Source organism: Netta rufina (genome assembly GCF_964035555.1).
Source record: "Netta rufina genome assembly, chromosome: 19".
NCBI classification, from domain to species: domain Eukaryota; kingdom Metazoa; phylum Chordata; class Aves; order Anseriformes; family Anatidae; genus Netta; species Netta rufina.
In genome coordinates this window covers 6,492,572-6,511,961 of record NC_140143.1, presented here as the reverse complement: position 1 = coordinate 6,511,961, position 19,390 = coordinate 6,492,572, and the positions used below count along the sequence as shown (strand labels likewise).

At 38.7% G+C, this 19,390-nt stretch overlaps 1 protein-coding gene and 1 long non-coding RNA gene across 3 annotated transcripts in view; one reads left to right on the top strand and one right to left on the bottom strand.

The window, feature by feature from the left end:
• The window catches only part of TEX2 (testis expressed 2), a 49,178-nt gene extending 32,322 nt beyond the window's left edge, over positions 1 to 16,856 (top strand). For both annotated transcript variants that reach the window (XM_084298712.1, XM_084298713.1), the window contains exons 4-12: positions 828 to 1,164; positions 2,192 to 2,439; positions 3,440 to 3,589; positions 5,034 to 5,133; positions 8,119 to 8,251; positions 11,457 to 11,579; positions 13,434 to 13,643; positions 13,852 to 13,972; positions 14,807 to 16,856. In XM_084298712.1, coding sequence (XP_084154838.1) covers positions 828 to 1,164; positions 2,192 to 2,439; positions 3,440 to 3,589; positions 5,034 to 5,133; positions 8,119 to 8,251; positions 11,457 to 11,579; positions 13,434 to 13,643; positions 13,852 to 13,972; positions 14,807 to 14,929 — 1,545 coding nt within the window. In that variant the 3' untranslated portion in view covers positions 14,930 to 16,856. The remainder of the gene's footprint in view (positions 1 to 827; positions 1,165 to 2,191; positions 2,440 to 3,439; positions 3,590 to 5,033; positions 5,134 to 8,118; positions 8,252 to 11,456; positions 11,580 to 13,433; positions 13,644 to 13,851; positions 13,973 to 14,806) is intronic.
• Positions 16,857 to 16,956: 100 nt separating this feature from the next.
• On the bottom strand, positions 16,957 to 18,291 carry LOC311216996. The gene is made up of 3 exons (XR_014618999.1): positions 18,277 to 18,291; positions 17,837 to 18,076; positions 16,957 to 17,390 (listed from the first exon to the last, which is right to left on the bottom strand). It is a non-coding gene; the product is annotated as an uncharacterized lncRNA (long non-coding RNA).
• Between the last annotated feature and the right edge of the window lie 1,099 nt (positions 18,292 to 19,390).

The window sequence follows — 19,390 nt, the reverse complement described above, 5'->3', positions numbered from 1 at the left end:
CGTTATCCCAAGGCAGTTCAGACACCTGCATTTCTCTTGAAGAGGGAACATAGGTTGTATATGAGTGTAAAAGAGGCGAGTGAGAGGTGACTGGAACAGACATAATTTGCTGTTGGTACCTGCAGTCTAGGGAAGGAGGTCAGGATTTTTGCAACTGGAAGCTTGCATCAAGACTAATGCTGGGACAGTTTTCCTACATGTTAGTTGCTTTCCTCAAATCTGTGAGCAGGTTCCATGTAAAGTCGATTCCATGGACGTTATATTAAGTAACACATCAATACCTTGTTATTAACATTTTTTTTTATGGCATGCTACTTGAGTAGAGGGCCTTAGCAGTATAGATGTAGGAAGAAACTGTGGGAATTAGAGAGAGAGAATGACCAACAAAACACCAAGGAAAAACTTCCTTCATTCCCTGCCGCCCTCCCAACTGGTTGTGGAAGTGCCAAGTGCCTTGAATGTGTTCTCCAAGTTTTTTTTTCCAGTTCTTGTTACTTAGTGCTCACAGAAATAAGGTTCTTGTTTTTCAAAATTTTCTGTGTAACTGTGAGAATAAAATCTTTTAAATGAAAACTGAGTTTCTAAATCCACAAGACGGTGGAAGTCTAAGCTGCTTGAGTGGTCCTTGTTTTTAATTCTAACACCATGGCTCCCCAAAGACCTGTTGAATTGGACAACAAGCGTATATAGGCTAAGAGCCAATTAAACTGAGCAGATCTAGTGTGAGATTGGTATCTTTCACATTCCCATGTTATACGCGTGACTACAGAAACATAGAAGATACAACTGAAAAATAAGTGAATTTAACTCTCTCATTTGTCCTTCAGATTTCCCTGGTTCCCAAGAGTCTGGCACGAAAACGAATTTGGAATAAAAAGTACCCTATTTGCATTGAACTTGCTAGACAGGATGACTTCATGGCTAAAGCCCAGTCCGATAAAGAGAATGCAGAGGAAAAGTTATCTGCTGAGAAAGTGGACTTGAACAATGAGGAATCCAAGAAACCTCATGATGGAGCAAAGTGCACTAGCCAAAAGGATCAAGTGCTTTATCTCTTTGGAAGGACTGGTAGGGAGAAGGAGGAATGGTTCCATAGGTTCCTTCTAGCATCCAAGCTGAAGTCTGAAGCAAAGAAACCATCCAGCCTGTGTGGGAACAAGCCAGGTATTCATAACCTTTTTTCCTAGTAAAATTGTCTATTAAAAGAAACAAACCAAAGTTGTTTTCACAGTGGTAGTTGCATCTACTGTGGGGCTATAGTGATCTTAACAGACAAGTATTACCAAAGACACTCTCAAGCTTATCTTGGCCTTTGATTATTCTCTTGCCTGTATGCCCTCAACTGTTTTTACTGTCTAGTGCTGAAACTGATGTCAACATTTGCAGTATTAGTATTAGACTCAGTTCTCTTATTACCCATTCTTCCTTCTCCATCCGTCCTTCTACTCCAGTCTCCCGAAAAGAATAAAACGCTTTCTCATGGGTTAATGTCACAGTAAAACATGTTTTTGTGTTTAAATACAAAGACCCATCCTAATACATATCTGAACCAACAAACATATCAGATATTCCATCATATTGATGAAATATTTGAGATACTAATTTTAAGCCATCCTCTGCTATGATTTAAAATCTGAATGACTCATGCTTTTCTTTCTCTATCTTTTCTCTGAGAAGCTTTTTAAAGGTTAACATAATTATTTCTGGTCCATAGCTTCTTGAAATGCAAATGCAAAATTAATGGATAATTAGAATTCTAATAGTTACATGCTTTTGACAGTCTTTTTAATTGTAACAGTCTATAATTAAACTTACATTAGTTATAGGTGTGTTTTAATCACCTGACTTTTATTTTAGGCATTCTGTAGCAGAGCTGTTGGGAATTCTGCCATATGTTGTATGTGTGTGTGTCCATATTTAAACGTGGTATTGATCAGCTGATTTTCCAGTCATACGTCCTCCTGAGTGCTGAGTCTTGCCAAATATTGACTAACTTGGGTTTAAGACCAGCTAAATACAGTTGTGGAATTTACTTTTACCCTTCAATATGAGAAAGCACTACTTGGGTCTTTTCTCAGGATAAATTATATCTGCAAGCTAATTTTCTTCCTGTAAGTGTTTGATCATGCACTCTACTATTCGACTGTCAGATTATTTTTCTGTTTAATGAGTATTATTCTTTTTGTTTTAGGGATCTTGCCAACACACAGTAGAACAGATAGCCAGTCTGGAGTTCTTACACACAGTCGTAGCAGTAGCAAGGGCAGTGCGGAAGAAATTGCATCCCAGCCTAAGCACAAGGAACTGGCTGGCAATGTGCGACAGAAAATGCTTCTGGACTACAATATTTACATGGCGAAGTGTGTTCCACAAGAAAAGAAAAGCCCATCAGGTAGTCCAGTCCTCAGTGCAGACAGCAGCCCTACAGCTGTGAAAAAGGTAATACCCCCCCCCCCCCCCCCCCGCAAAAAAAAAAAATCAATTCCCAGTAATATTAAAATTTATTTTTTCTGTGTATGTTCTAGAGTAGATTGAAGCAAAAACATTTTTGAGGTCCTGGCTTGCTGAAATAATCTAAGTAGAATTTTTAGTACTTGATAGCAAAAATGACTTGTTTTCTGCTTTTTGTTGGGAGCTAAAGGCCTTCTAAGATTCCCAAAACATCTGAGCACCCAATTGGAATAGTATTGTTGTGACACAAGTATAAGTTAGGTCCTGTTTGTGGCAGTTTTTCAGTGTAGGAAAACAAAGTCCAATCTTACTTTCTTAAATCCAGTTCTGAGAAATCACAAATAGAAGATAAAACAAACACAGTACAGGCAAACACATTCTTCCTTCCAATGTTTGCATATCGGATTCAGGAAACCATATTGTTCCTCTGATGCATAAAAGGTTGTTATGTATACGCCCCAGATTATTTCAGCTGCTTTTGCCTTCCTGTCTGTAGTCAGAGATGCAACATCTGAACATGTAATATCTTCAAGTATTTTGAGATGGTTCTCCAGTAAACCAAGACGTAATTGTCTTGGACTGTAAACAAAACCTCTTGTGCCTCTTTACCTTCCTGAATAGCATAGCTGTTCTAAAGTTTGTTGGGAAGGGAGAGTGTCTCTGCAACAGACACATTTGTAGTCTGTCCACTCTGAGCTTATCTGCTTTTTCTGCCAGAGGTTAATATGTACAGCTTTCTCATTTCATTGCCAGAGGCGATTCCATAGCTATGTAGTCTCATTTGCTCTGTTGCATGTCAGGATGATGACAAGCACACTTGTATCAGGCCAGCTGACATGGCTGTGAAGCTGCTGTTTGCGCTGGATGTTTTTAGTGTTCTTAGCTGATGTAGGCTATAACACAACTTCCTGTAAAGGAAGGTGTAAATGAGGCCTTTTCTGAATTTAGAATAGTTTCCACATCTGAATAACCTGCTCTGTGTTTTCAGTTGCCAGATGCACATGTGGAAGACGAGGAAGAAGAACAGGAGGCCTGGGTGAATGCTTTGCTTGGAAGAATATTTTGGGATTTTTTAGGAGAAAAATATTGGTCTGATCTGGTGTCAAAGAAGATCCAAATGAAACTTAGCAAAATAAAGGTAACTAATTTGGAGACTCGCACTTCTCATTCTTAATGGAAGAAAACAAGCACATAGTCTTTGAGATCAAAAACAGCAGAAGAATTTTATTTAGACACCAAAGCTCTGTAAAAGACAAGTGGGGGTAAATAAATGTGATGCAGACTTCCAGTTCAGTTTCACAATCCATCTCATAGTAGCAGCTTGACAAGTTACCTTTATCACTTCAGTTTCAGATGAACTACATTAATTATTTGTGTTTGTAATTTTCTATGTTAAAAAGTAGAAATATTATTATATTTACTTTAAGGATAAGTATAGACACTTAAAAGTTATTCAACTTTACTGACTCAGGTCTCTATAGCTAGGGTTGCAGGACTTCTGTGTTTTTTCTTCCACTTGAATTGTTAAGAGAAGCTACATGAGGACTCTGAACTTTAAATGAAATCTGCCACAGGAAACAGTAGATTGCCTTAAAGAGAGGAGATCAGGGAACTAGTTACACTGTTTTCCTATTAAATTCAGGTGTTCACTGCTTGCAGGAAAGGTTGGTGTGAGTAGCAGTCAAGCCCTCTCTGAGGTGATAGGATATAATTGTACAATGACTGTAGAAGCTCAAAAGGTGAAGCAGATGCCTCCCCTTCAAAAGGGGAGGAGTTTGCCTGTTTCTAAAGGCAAAGGAAGGTGTAGTCTTGTTGTCAAAAGCTCTGAAATTCAGCTGCCAGCACCAGCTGTGAGGTAGTGTTGCTTGTTCTTTGGAAAATAAGCAGTAACCTAATTCTGCCCTGGCTGTTTTCACAATTGTGACAGCAGGTTATTCAAACTTGTCATTGGGAACAGCTGAGTGTAACACTGGGAGTGGGGGATGGATCTATTTTTGATAGGTTAAGGCACTATTTGTTCACAGGAGACAGAAATCCTATCAATTAGAAGTACTTAAAAGTAAATAGATACCCAAATCACTGTGATACTCTGCCTCTATTATAATGCTAAAATTATGGTACATATTTCAAGGCTAATGTCTTATGAAATAATTCGCTATAGATAAAAATAGCTAAGACATTGATGTACCTGCAACTATAAAATATCTGACTAAACTTAAAATCCAAAGTAGTCTTTGATTTTTATTCACAGTAAAATAGGATTTATATTTTGTTCTTGAGCTGTTTACATGATTTGACTAGAAGGCATGCTGGAAGCTTAAGGTCAACAACTGAACCTAAATATAGTTTTAAAAACATTCTCTAAGTTCAGATGCTAAATCTCCCCCTAAAATACTATTTTAAAACTGAAAAATATGAAATCTTAGAATTTAAGGAAATACTTGTAATCATATTTGTTTTTTCACTGGTGGCTTTTCTGCTCAATCCATTCCTTAAAATTAACAATATTTCTGTCTGTTCTTAGGAAATGATGATCTATAGTTCCATAACATGGATCTGATTTTTACATTCTGTTTGTTTAGCTGCCATACTTCATGAATGAGCTAACACTAACTGAGCTTGACATGGGGATAGCAGTGCCGAAGATCCTTCAAGCCTTCAAACCATCTATTGATTACAGAGGTAAAATATTGTTTCCTCTTCTGTTTTTGCTAGGTTTGTGTCTTCATGTCTATGGAGAACAGAATTTTAATCTGTTGCTCTTGCAGGTGTTTCAGTTTAAGGAAGGTACGCTTAATATGAGCTTGTTCTGAAGGAATAACTGATTGATCTGTCTCCAACAACAGTAGCATCGGGCTTGGTATAAACACAATTCTATAGGTAGGGAAATTCAGGAAATCTGAGTATATCTTTTCATCGGAGAATATTACAGAAAAAAAATAAAATTAGCATCCAACAGAGGTGTATATGCCACTCTATCGTGGACTACAGAAAACAGTGCACATCTCATCAGGAGAGAATTGATTCTGTACTGCAGCAACAAACAGATTTGGCTCTCCAAGAGAAGTTGCCCTGCTTTGAAATCAGGGATTCAGAAAATACAATTGTAATAAATCAGGAAACAAAAAATGCAGCATTGCTTTGAAAAAGAAACTTCATAACATGGCATCTTTTTTATATCCTCATTGTTTAATAATTGTTTAATATGATTTCTTTTAGAGTTGAAGGACTTTCGTGCTGCTGATTTATAAGTTGGAACTTTTCTTCTCTGTTTTTTTTTTTTCTGGCTTACATTTGGTCACAGGAGTGTATTTGAGGACACTCTTGCCACTTTAGTACTTTCACAAAAAGAAAAACTTCAGTTAATTTTATTTACCTTCAGAAGTATTTGTTCTACATGCTGAGGAGAGTTGGATACCATCTAAGACATGTAACGGAATATTTTTTCCACTTGGAATTATTTTTGAGTTTATTAAGGATTTCTTAACTTGTCTGCTCGCAATCCATTCACTTCTTTACTTACCATATTGTTACACTGGACTGGAGAAGTGCAGGGGAATTATTTGACTTGAGGTAGAGCAATTTCTAATTGGTCTAAAGGGAAATGTTCCCTTGGAGGACCTGTTGTCATACAGCTATGCATTACGTATTAGACAAACAACTAATTTTAAATTGCTCTTCCAATTTTTAGATGAAGACATCAAGACCAAAGCGTTTTGCTTGGGTTAATTTGTTTTTTTGTTTGTTTGTTTGTTTGTTTGTTTTTTTATTATTCTTTTAGACTGTTATCTGAGTGAAACAGATTTAAATGTTTTTTGAATTCCTTTCTCACTATTCTAATATTTTTGGTTCTGACCAAGGACTGTCATTCTCAGTCACGAGATGAGGTTTAGGAGACTTCTTAATGTTTTGCTTCAATTAATTACTGACAGCAGCAGTGAGAACAATTAACTCCTTCAGTTTCTTGTTCAGTTGAGCCATGACAAGCAAACATTTTGTAAATCCTTGCTTATAGAATGTAGAATTTGTAATCCTTTGTAATTTTTCATATTATCGAACGACATGAGCTCTTAATATCTGAAGTTTTTAAGAGCTTGCAAAGATTAATTATGAAAGGAAATAACTTGTTTGCTTTTGTACTTAAAAAGCACGTATATAAATAAAGGGATGACAGTTTGAAATTCATTTTCATAAGAATAAATTTATTTGTGAGTAAGTTGACATATGAATTAATCACACCTGCAAGAAAAACTTAATAAAACTGTAAGCTGGTAGTCAGATTGAACACTTAAGATGTTTTTTTGGAACCTCTTTGATACAATCAGTCATTTGTTGTCCCCTTTTGTAAGACTTTAGATCTCAGACAGTTACTGGGTGTGATATCTAAAAGGTCTCTCTAGCTGTTCTATTTATGATGATCTCACTCCTACTTCGTTATTGTAAAGAGGAAAAGTCTATGTAGACTTTTTGAACTGTTTGATTTTGTGTTTTCTTCTAGTACAGAATTAGAAGACTGATGGAAAAGAGTAACTTGAGTTAATAAAGCAGCATCTTTCCTTCAGTACTGTTTCCAGTACATAAGCTCGTTGTGTATTAATAACCTGGTCTTTGGGAGCTGTGTGTACTTCTGTTGATAGAAACAGGTGGAATCAGGGACAGGGCCATTCTTTTGATACACGTTTGCAGAAAAGAAAACAGTTGTAATTTTACTGAGAAGGGGTGTCTCTCCTAGATCAGTCAAAACCAGACAGTAGTTGCCATGAATTGCATCCAAAAAAAGTAAGATGTATTAGTGGTCGTGTACCAGATACTGGTAGGGTGTATTGTGTGCAGCTGCAACGTCTGGAAAAGGAAGATGCATAATCTATGCTTAGTGGCATCTGATTTCTAATCTCTGGATTGCAAATACCCTACAGCTTTTTTACTCAGTAAGACTGTGGGTGTCACTTAAGAGGCAGGATGTAATCTTGCAAGTATTCCTAAGACGATTTTTTTGGTGATTTTGATAAGTGAATAGTCTGCCCAGACAATAGGATTGAACTTAATACTATGCATCTAGAATTGTTCTTGGTAATGACTTGTGAGTCATAAGGAGAATGCCTGTAGTTGAGTTAATTAATGAACATTTTCGTACTTCTTTGATAAGCCATTGTTAGGAGCAAAAACGGCCTGCATGTTGTGATGTGTAAGAAGAGACATTATTCTGGGATTTCAAGGTTTGTTCGTTAGGGTGGTATACTATGGAGGAGTGTCCCCATTACAGTTTGGCTTGCAGCAGTACTGTAAATAGTTTTTGAAGTGGATCCCTGATTGTATTCTATTTTCTTTATCTTGATTCAGATCTCTTAAGCAGTTTAGGTGTGAGCAAATCACACTCCTTTTTTAGATCATGAGCTGTACTAGACTGATCTGTCTTTCAACCTGCCTTTGCATATCCCAAGAATTGTTTTATAAGCTTAATAAGAACAGAAAACTTGCTTTGCTAAGCTTTTAAACTTTTTATGAATTAATAATATATCAGTTGGCAAAAAACATTTCCTTTTCCTCTTTGGAAATAGTGTGATGAATAGATGTTAATTAAAAAAAAAAAAAAGTTTTGGCTGGCTTTAAAATTATGATGACTGTTACTGAAATGGCTTTTTTTTTTTTTTTTTTTTTTAATTTTAGGACTTTGGATTGATTTGGAGATGTCCTACAATGGATCTTTCCTAATGACCTTAGAGACCAAGATGAACTTGACCAAACTTGGTAAAGAGCCTCTTGGTGAAGCACTGAAAGTTGGAGAGATTGGCAAAGAAGGGTAAGATTGCAGTGGTAGAGTCAGGCCTGACCTTCATAGTGGAAAAAGTGGAAATTTCCTGGTGTATATGCAGCTCTGGCTTTGCAGTGGATTGAAAGGAGTTGGGGAGAGGTGTGTACGTGTGAGTGTGGAACTTGGCCTCTCTGTGTAGCTGTAATGGTTGATTACACCATTGAAAACTGTCTTAATAAAAGGCTTCTGTAGTAGAACTGTATTTTTATATGATATTAAAATGTTGTGTGACTTAGAAATATAGCTTTGCCTTATGCTTAATTTGGGGTCCTAGCAGTAAGGCAGGATATTGGAGATATTAACATGCAAATACTACTACAGCATGTTACAGCTACTATAGTAAACCATGTAATAGTAAACACTTGTGGAAGGGAAATAGGCTATATATGTTACGCAAGGATAATGTATGTTTCAATACCTTTACTTCATCATGGGAAACAATCACACCCATTCTTTACTCTCCAATTTTCCTCATATTCTGCTTATTTACCAGTTATGATTTTTCAAAAAATTCCTTTAATCTTACCCACCAAAACATTGGAGGTAGGGAAAAAATGTCTATACAGGTGGAATTATTGTTTCCTTGTTTTTCCCATCCCTACAGAATTTTCTGTGTGTATTTTCATATCTGTCCATAATTAGTGGACACATTGTTTTCTTATGTAAAAACATGATTTCTGAGTGAGCAATAGGCCCACAGCAAAGCAAATGTAAATGCTGGTAGCTAAGCAACCAATTACTTTAAGGTGGAACTGTTTACTAACACTGTATTGCTCCCTGCACAGGTTTCATGCTTGCTCTTATGTTTCATGTGCTCAGGGCTAGGTATCATGTCAGCTTTACCAGCAGAGCAGTCTAATATATTCTAGTTCAAATGAGATTTTTTTTTTGTTTTTATTTTTTTCCTTAACTACAGTGGATATTATTTAAAAAGACAAACAAGAAAAAAAAACAACACAACTTGAAGACTGAGAAATATAGAAAAGTTTGAGTTTCATCTATGCTTTCTATTGCGTTAATTCTTTTCACTGGCTTTTTAATTATCGGTTGACAATTGCTATGACAAATCAAAACTGTTTTGGATAGGCTTGCATCCACAGTCGTATTGCCTGTAAGTCATATGTGTTGGTTGCTTGTGCTCCTTTCTGTCATTCAAGAGCCTAGATCAAACTGCCTCTCGATGTGCAGTAACCAAAACCTAATGTAAGAAAGGTATCTCTTCCTCCAGAAAGAGATGGGTTGAAGACAGCACCAAGTTTTAACTGTCCTTGTATATTGTCAGTAGAAGTGGAGACAAATCATTCACTATTGCAGTCCATTCTATTGTTGCTGCTGCATTACTGTTTAAAATAGAAATGGAGTGTGCTGTAATACAGTTTGATAATTCTGTCATGCATGCACACTCAGGAAAATGCTACTCTCACAAAGAAACACAAAGGAGAAGAATACTTAATTGTTAGTCTTATGAAATGAATACAGTAGCAGGTTCTAACATACCCAAGATTAGACAAATGCAGGCAGGCTTAGCAGAGTTACTGAAGTTTCATACTGTGAGTGCTTTTTGCTTTAGAGTACCATGTAAAAACAGACAAATGGTAATTCATAAAATATTGTGCAATCTGCTCAGGAACAATACTGTAGCTCCAAAGTAGTTTTCTGCTAATATTTATCTTGAATAAATGGTCCATTGTATGGATAGATCCCCTGAAATCTTACTAAAGCTTGTTGCTTTGTTTAGTAAGTGATCTTGTAGTCTTAACCAGTAGGAACTTGCTTGTTGTGGTGTGGCTTGAGAGGGTCCTATTACCCAGGCACATAAATCACCTTTTTGTAGGACGGTGGTGTCTTTTGAGCTTGAAAATCTATTGGGCATGCTTTGACCTGGGTGGTGTGACGTGCACAGGAAAGTGAAGTGAGGACACACCCAGGTAGAAAATTATAGTTTGACCTAAAAACGTGAGCTTTTCTGTGTCTGAGAAATAGCTCCAGCATTGCTATATGGGCCAGTGACATGATCCCCCCTTATTTTTCCCTCCCAAGTCCTCAGGGAGGTGGTTCAATTTGCTGTGCAGTTCCTCTTCTGCATGTACAAATGCATCTCTGGGCAAGAAGAGGTTTATGATTTTGTTTCAGTAACCTAGGTAGCAAATGCTTTGGTCTAGAGAGGTCGTAGGATTACTGCTCTTGTTCTGAAGTAGGCAGTGAGGAAAGAGTGCCATACAGTACTAGTGACTTGTCCTTTTACATTAGGACTTTGTGCAGCAACAAAGGGCTTGCAGCAACAAAGGGCTTGTACCATGTACAGACTAGCAGTCTTAGTTCATGCATGCCTTGTGTAAGGTTATTAGACATTTCAAATAAGTCTGCAAGAGCACGCACACACAAATAAGAGAGAGAACAGCTATAAACTGCATTTTAAACAAGTTGTAAAATATTTGAGTATAGTCCAGAGGGCAAAAAACACGTGCTTTTGAAGCTTGTGTTGTGCAGCTATTTCACACTCTTGCATTAGGTAGAGACCCGTTAATACTGAAGTGTATTCACTGTATCCTTCCTGAATTTTAATCCGTTTAAAAGATTTGAATTTGTTTTGGTGATTGTGTGCAGAAATTCTCCCATAGTTGAAGTCTGGGAATTAGTTACTACTGTGTGATATTTTGTACCCTAACAGCAGAACTCGTACTGTAATAGCAGAATCCCTCTCCCTCCCGCCCCACACTCTTCACTTTATTGCATTGTTTGCCTCTTTCCATTTTAGACACTTTTTTTTCCCCCTTAGAAAAAACAAACAAAAAAACCCAACACTTAAATCCTATAAATATCATTCCCTCTGTCAGAGGAGGTTAAAACTTCACAACCTTGAAGGTCAGTTGCTTAATAGATACAATGGGGAAAGAAATACTTCTAGGAAAGACACCAAAGGAAGATTATAGTCCAGATTTGTGCAGGAGAAAAGGATTTCTGGAAAACATGTAAGAAATGAAACTTCCCAGGGTCACATTAGATGCTTCCTATTTAAAATAAATAAATAAATAATGTTAGGCCAGACTCTGGCTGTAGAGTCATAGAGTTTAAAAAAACAGATGACATCTCAGAATCTCAAATAGAAATACATGTAATGGCAGTCAGAGCTGTGTGTGATGAATAGTTATTTAAGAATATTAGATTTGACCTGGAAATTGCATTCTTTCAGTTTCAGGCCAAGGGCTTACTGTCTTGCAGACAGTGATGAGGAATCCTCCAGTGCTGGGTCTTCAGAAGAGGACGATGCTCCTGAATTGGCAGGAGAGAAGCAAGTGACTCCAGGAGCGGAAGGGTGAGCTGCCTACATCATAGTGTTTCTTGTTAATCCCATCCCCACTCCCCTTGCCTCCATTTCCAGACTTAATACTGTAACTTATGTCTTGGTCCAGTCCCATAATATTCGTCATGACAGGATGTCAGAGTGTGAGTATATCCAAGTAATGAAACAAACAAACAAAACTCAGACATTTCTAGAGCAAAGAACAGCAATCAAGCCGTGTGCTGCAAAAGAAAAGAAAGCTACTCTTGCTGTGTGGTTTGCCTTGCTGGGAGCATTGTTCACAGTTCAGCACTTCTGCAGCATAAACTGTATGCTACTCCATTTGACACCTCCTGATTGCTTTGCTATTAGATTACAGAGAGAGACAACTCTTGGTCCAGAGCACCTACGGAGAAATTCCCCCGGCCTGTCTTGCTTGGTAGCAGAACCAAAAATAGAATTTTGTTTATGAACTTGAAAGACTGTTGGTGTACAGTATTATACCCATACTGATCCTGCTGATCCCTTGTTTCCAGTGTGTTCTCTTCCTTAAGATGGTATCAAACAACTGTTATTCAAGCCTGGCTTTCTTGCTATTTTTTTTTCCTTGAAGGGCTTTGAGTATCTGGGCTGTGCAATACTGCCCTCTGATGCTGCACAAGAATTCTAAAGAAAACTTCCTAAAATCAGTTTTGCCATGTTAGGTGTTGCTTTGGTTACTGTTCTGATTTTTTTTCCACTTTTTTACATTTGATTTAGATAATGCCATGAAGTGAGAAATCTGCAGTATGCCTGAAATGGTCCTGGACAATCACAGTGTTTCCTATGTCTGAATGCATCTCAGTGATCTTTATAGTGAATATAACAAGAGCTTCAGTGCTGTATTTAAAATGTTGCAGGGAGTTTTCTTGGAGTTTCACTCCTAAAACCTTTTGAAAACTATGTGATGAATTTCAGTGATGCATTTCATATCTTTAAAAATGTATAGATCACATTAAAAAAAAAAAAAATTAAATAAGTTCCTTACACCTTCACAAAATCTGTATTGCTATCACTATAGAATCTGAGGAGAGTAGCTACTTTCTAGTTAACTTGAATGTAAATGTAAAATCTGAAATCTGAGTTCACACCTTTTGTATCAGCTGAGGAGTTTCTTGTGCTCAGGAGCAAGCTCTGTAAAAGGCTTTTTTTTTTTTTTTTTCCAGGATAGAAAGATGTAATATCTTTAGCAAGGCTATCTCTGTATATAACATTATGAACGACAAACATTATGAACGACAGTTAGGTATAATATAGTGTGTAATAATACTAAATATGCTATTCTTATGGTGTATATTTCTCAGATATGATAGGTATGAGAAGAGACATACTCAGTCCTTAAAGCATCACTTTTAAAACAACTAGGATTCCCTTCACCTGGTATGGTATTGTTGCCAGGAAAAGTAGCAGGCATCATTAACCATTTTTGCAATATGGTTGGGCCTTCTGTCCTGAGGATATGTGCATGTATCTCAGTGCATCTGTCCTAACAATTTTGTTAGAATGGTTATAGGCAAGTTGTCACTTCCCATGCCAGTTTGCTGGCATAAATGATACATTTGCAATTTCAAAACAATGCTTTTTTTTTTCTTTTTTCTTTTTTTTTTTTTTTTCCCCAATACTATCTGGGAAAGAAGAATGCTCAGAATTTCTGCCAGAAAATTGTAGCTGGTGGAGTGATGCCTCTGTATGTGGGCACTGGGAGGTGCTGCTTGGACATTTGAATATGTGCCAGTGTTTTGATACAAAAATTCCAAAACTCCAGTGATTTAAGAATTCCTTAGGACTCTAGCAAATAATAGGTTTAATAAAAGTACCTTGATATACTTTTTGTATTCTCTATCAAAGGTATGTTGGAGGACATCGGACAAGTAAGATTATGAGAATTGTGGACAAAATTACCAAGTCAAAATACTTTCAAAAAGCAACAGAGACTGAGTTTATAAAGAAGAAAATTGAAGAGGTCTCTAATACTCCATTGCTGCTAACAGTTGAAGTACAAGAGTGCAGAGGAATGCTAGTAATTAACATTCCACCTCCACCTACTGACAGAATATGGTAAGAGGAACTTACTGTAAAAGCTGTGCAACGTTTCAGGTGTGCTACTTAATGGTAAAATGCAGCTGAAATGGGTTCTGGAAGAGGTACAATACAATCTAGTTGTAAATGAGACATGGGTTACTATTAATAGGATATTGATAGATAACACAAGTATATGCTTTATTGGAGCGTTCGTAATAAAACCTGTCCTGTGTGCTCTCTTAAGGTATGGCTTTCGAAGACCTCCCTACCTGGAGTTAAAAGCTCGGCCAAAACTTGGTGAAAGAGAAGTGACTCTGGTTCATGTGACTGACTGGATAGAGAGGAAACTGGAACAAGAGTTTCAGGTACGTTTCCTTAACAGCATTTTTACTTAATGATAGTTTTGGTGGCTTGTTACATTTTTTGCATATCCCCAATTTAATTCATGACTAACGAGCATTGTCCATTGCTCCTGTTCAGTGGTATGCATGTTAAAAATTCATCTGAAACTGATTTCTGGGGTAGTCCTTAGACCATGTATAGATAGGGCTGGATGGAAATCTGGTTTAGCACTTGCACGATGATTTTAATCTGAAAATACTATTTCCATGAAATAGATAGTATGTCAGAATGAGTAGTATTTAAACAAAAGCATGGTCCTAGGAGTTCTTAGATGGCAGAGGGTTAAACTGTTGTCTGAAATTAAGAACGTATGAAGCACTAAGGTCTCCCTGTACAAATTCCTTTAAAATAAAATAAAACGAGTGATTGTAATGCCACCTGTAAAAACAAAACAAGAAACCTCTGAATTTGCAAGTACTTTTAGGGCATAAAAACATTTAACTTACCAGCTTCATTCCTATACAGTTGACGTGAAATCAAAGCTGTTTTTTTAATTAGAAATAATTTGATGTATGAGAGCTGAGAAAGCAGTGGAGTGGGTATGTTTCCTGTCATGCTACTCTTATTTAACGGGAAGTGCAGAGATCTTAGTATTTCTGAGCTTCGTCTGCAACTGTAACACAACTAAACGGCTGCAGTTAGTAGACGCTGTAGGGCTCTAATATGGGCATTGACTCAAACAACACTGAACTTGAGGAAAGTATGTATCTGGAATTTTTTTTAAAACTAAAAGCAGAAAAACAAGTTTTCAAGTGGCATATGAAATGTAACTTGATTTAATTGCCTCTTTTCCACAGAAAATCTTTGTCATGCCAAACATGGATGATGTTTATATTCCTTTAATGCACTCAGCCATGGATCCCCGCTCCTCTACATACCCTACTAAAGATCTGATCACGGAGGCCCCTGATCAACCATAACATGTGAAGACTCTTGCAGTTTACAGTATTATAGACGTTATTCTCATGGTTTTATAAACTGTGCTGTAGTTCTCATCCTCAATTTGTGCCACTTTTTTTCCTCCCTCCCAAGGACTGCCTAGAACCATACCTTTGTGCTCATTTGCCTGGTTATTATTCCTGTGTACTTCAGCTACACGAAGTGTCATTCCATTAAGCAATTGATTTATTTTTGTACTGGCTACCATCAGGATTTTAACTCAGAGGCTAAAATGACCTGTTCTTTGGGGGAGGGAGGGAGAACCTAACTATAACAGATCAAGGAAGGAGCTTGTTGACACAGCTTTTGTTAGCTTGTTTTCATGCTATGTTAGTATGCATTAAAGCATTGAAAGGTTGTTTGGCAGCAAAGGAACTGCGTGCCAAATTGAAAAAGTCCTAAATAAGGAATTTATAAAAAAACTGGAAGAATATTTTTCTTTCTCAGGCAGTTGGAGGTGTAGAATGAACTGTTTTATGTTCTTTCACTTCTGCGGTCAATAGCTTGTGTCAAGCAATCGAAATATAAAATGCTTTCAGGATAAAAGAATGTAAATTGGATGTATAGGTAATATTGTGATTCAATGTGGTATATACATATTACTTTTTTCATATAGAACTTGTGCTTTTTTTGGGGAAGCAACTAGCCATAAAACACACACACACAACTATCAGTGAAGGTAGGACTGTCTTTTGTAAATGATGAGAAAAAAGTTGGTAAAGCCATGAGACCAAACTATAGCAAGCCGCCTTATAGTGAGGTACAATCACCTTGGTTCATGATTAATTCTGAATGTTTATAAAGACATGAGCACACACACAGAAAATGTCTAATACTGCACATTACCAGAAGTACTTAGTTACCCTACTGTGTATAGAGCCTCTTGCTACAAGGAAACACACTAAGTTTTTTTTCTTATAGGAGAGTTTGTTGCTGTGACTCTTTCCATTGCACTGTGTTTACATGCAAAGAGCATGGGACCAAATTCTCACATTACAGCTGTGCAGCTCCAGGCATCAAATTGCCAGGTGTTTGTGAAAGCAGCTGTAATGGAAAGATTTTGACCCCTGTGCATTTTTTTTGACTTTGTGAAATAGGAATTCAAGTATTGCAGTTATTCAAGCTGATCATGATATAATTAAAGACTGTTTGTGCTAATTAATGGCCAAAACTAAGGGGGGATGGGAAACTGCCTTTGATTTCTATCTGATTCATGAGTAAATGTATGCAGTAAATTCAATATTTGAACACTACATATCCACTACTTAACACATGTAATATTTTTCTGATACTCAGTGTTGCCAACAGTTCATGGATGTCAGAAAACATTTTAGTTTACAAAGAAGGTGAGTTTTGGCTCTCCTTTTATAACATAATTTGCTTTTTTTTAGAAGTAATTTTTTAAGAACTTTTTTGTATGTTGTGTTGTCACATTTGATGTAAATCAAAATTTCCACGTGTAACTTGATGATTTACCATCTCTAAATGAAGCTATTATATTGAAGGTTTTTTAAACAGCACCTTGCCTGAAACGTAAAAGAAAACTAGCATTTAATATATTTAAAATTAATTCTATATTTGAACACCTATTTTGGTTACCTTTAATTGAAATATTAGTATATTTGTTACCTGAACTCCTCCTTGACCATTCCAGGCTGTGTATATTCTGGGTTTTGCTCTGATTATGTAGGCATTATTTGCCTTTCATGAAGTCTGCATGTCTTGTACGCAGGTCTTTTATATGATTTAATTTTTATGTGCAATAACTAAAGTCAAAGGACTAGATGCACTAATGTGTAAACAGATTTAGATTATTACACAAGATTGTCATATTGCACTTCATAAACTGTGGGTAACTACAATCTGCTTGCTTTGTTTTATTAAATAAATCTATCTCATGTCAAACAATTATTCAATTAAAACTTATTTCTACAGTGTTTAGCCACCTTCTGCAAGTTGCTTCAAAAATGCAATTAGAAGAGCAAGTTGTTAAATGACAAGTGTGATACAAGCACTTTCAGATTTTTTAGTCATATGGGATAGCATATGATGATTTTAGGGTTAAACAATTCAGACCATTTATTCTCTTATTTAAAAGTTTTATACAACTGAAGAAGAAATTCAATGCGCCTTAACAGTCCGACTCCCCTAGTCTTCTCCCCTTTATCTATACTGTATTTTCTGCTGAGCCAGCCATTCACTTCAACTGTTAGTACTTATGTGAAGCATATACTTTAAAAACATGCTTTAAAAATTTTATGTTGTGTTGAAAATTCTGAAATGATTACTAGGAGTACCTTCAGTAGTAGGTTTAAAAATTTTTCTGAGCTTAAGTAGTTCCAGTGCAACTACTCTATCCCAATGCTCTTGTCAGGGTGGGTGGCTATAGATGCACTGTTTTCATGTACAGCCATGGTTTTGCACCACTCCATTCTCAGTTACCTGCAGGATGTCAAGATCACAGCTATTAAAAAAAACAAACAAACAAAAAAGAGGCCCTAGGATTAGCTGCAGTTTATATCACTAGATTTAAGTTTGCATTTTTTTCTTAAAGAGGGCTCCAAAGGCTCAGTGTTAGCATACAGATGGGTGCATTTCTCTGGTTTTATCGTTCCCCTTCACCCAGAGGGTTTATTTCAAGGACGGCTGGGACTCTTGCTGCTTAGTAGTTTTTTTGTTGTTTTTGTTTTCTAATCTATCAAGTGAACCCTTGCATCTTCCCTAAGGAGTTGTGCAGGACTCTGGAAGGCCTTATGTCGTACAGAACACGGTTCTAGAACCTGAGAACCCAGCTCCCCTTTGAGGGCAGCGCTGGGCGGTTCCCGCTCCCGCTCCCTCCCCTCAGGCCGCGCCGCCATTTTGTGCGGCCGCGCGTCCTCGCCCTGTACCTTGCTTTTAAAAGCGCTGCCCGGGCCGCGCCGACCAGCACCAGTTATCAACAAGGGGCTCGCTCTGGCACCGCTGCTTGGCCGGCGGCGCCGCGGGCAGGGCGCCCCGCCGGCTCAAAGGCGGTGCGGGGGAAAGGACGGACGCGGACAAGAACCAGACGGACACGGTGGTGGAGCACACGCAGTTTTATTCGCCCGGCCGCTCCCCGCAGCTTTGCTCGCCCGGTCGCCGCACGGCCCCTGCAGAAAGACACGGAACGAAGAGCGGAGGTCAGGGACACCGCGTGTAGCAGCCGCCCCGCGGGGTGCGCGGCAGCCCGGGCGCTCAGCTGTAGGTTCACTTCACGGTTATCAGCAGTCTAACACGCGTTAAGAGACATCACCGCAGCCCGACACCCCACCCACACACCGTCCCCTCGCTGACCACGAGCCACACTCACCCCACACCGCCTCGCTGACAGAAAGGCCCAGCCCTCCGCGGCGCTGCCCTTTATAGAGCGGAGCCGCTCCGCGCCCCGCCTCGCCTCGCCTCGCCCAGTAGGAGACTCAGCGCGGGGCGGCGGGGAGGGACCGGCCGGGCCAAGATGGCGGCGGAGGCGTGAGGGGAGGTTTTGAGGGGGCTCCGCCCGCCTTTTGGTGCCGCTGAGGGAGAACGGTACTGTTTAATTTACACGGCTTTGCAGCGCTCTGCAGTAACCCTTCGGTATTGTTAAGAAATAGCGCTTCAAAGTGCTAGAGCGTGGTCCCCGCTCGGGCCTGGGCGGCGGTTCCTCAGCTCCTGAGGAGAGGCGCCCGGCGGGGAGCAGTGCTGAGGGAAAAAACAGCCCTTTTTTAATGTACCACGACACGAAACGCAGCTTAAAGCCAATAAAATCCCGTGTGAAGAGGTAAAAATGGCTAAACTGGCCGGGCAGCGCTGCAATTTGGGGAGGGGGCAGCGGGGCCCAGCAGCGCGTGGCTGCACTCCCTGCTCACACCGAGTGCTCAAAGCGCCCTGAAGGAACCCGTCGGTGCCAGAGGTGGCATTTCCATAGCTCCAGGATGGTTTTATGTATTCAGATTTGTGTGTTAGATCGTAATTGTGTCTCCTTACAGTCAAAGGCATGCTTATGGAAGGAGGGAGCTGCCAGGGCCGATCTGTTGGGTACATATTGCACACTGAGGACGTGGTGTGCTCTGCAGCTCCGCTAATGATATCAGTATTAAAAAGCAAACAGCGCGTAACAAGGACAAAGTGGCTTTGTTATATAAATAGACGCCTGAAAGCTAGATCTGTGCCAAGCGGTGTACATTTACTCTTTTTTCTTTTCCGAGCCTCTTCCATTTGATTCGGCGTTTGTTTATCTGTGCAGAGTAACTTGGACCTCGTTAATGGCTCAGAGGGGCACGTTGATTTTGCATTTATTTAAGGCATTAGCGGGCATAACAGGCTCAACGTGACTTTATCAAGACCGATGCAAAATAAATTTGTCATAGCTCTTGATATAGCTCCGAAAATGCTAAAACCAAGGGGGCAATTACCCGAGGTGGGGGCGAGCCTGCCTCCTCCCCGCA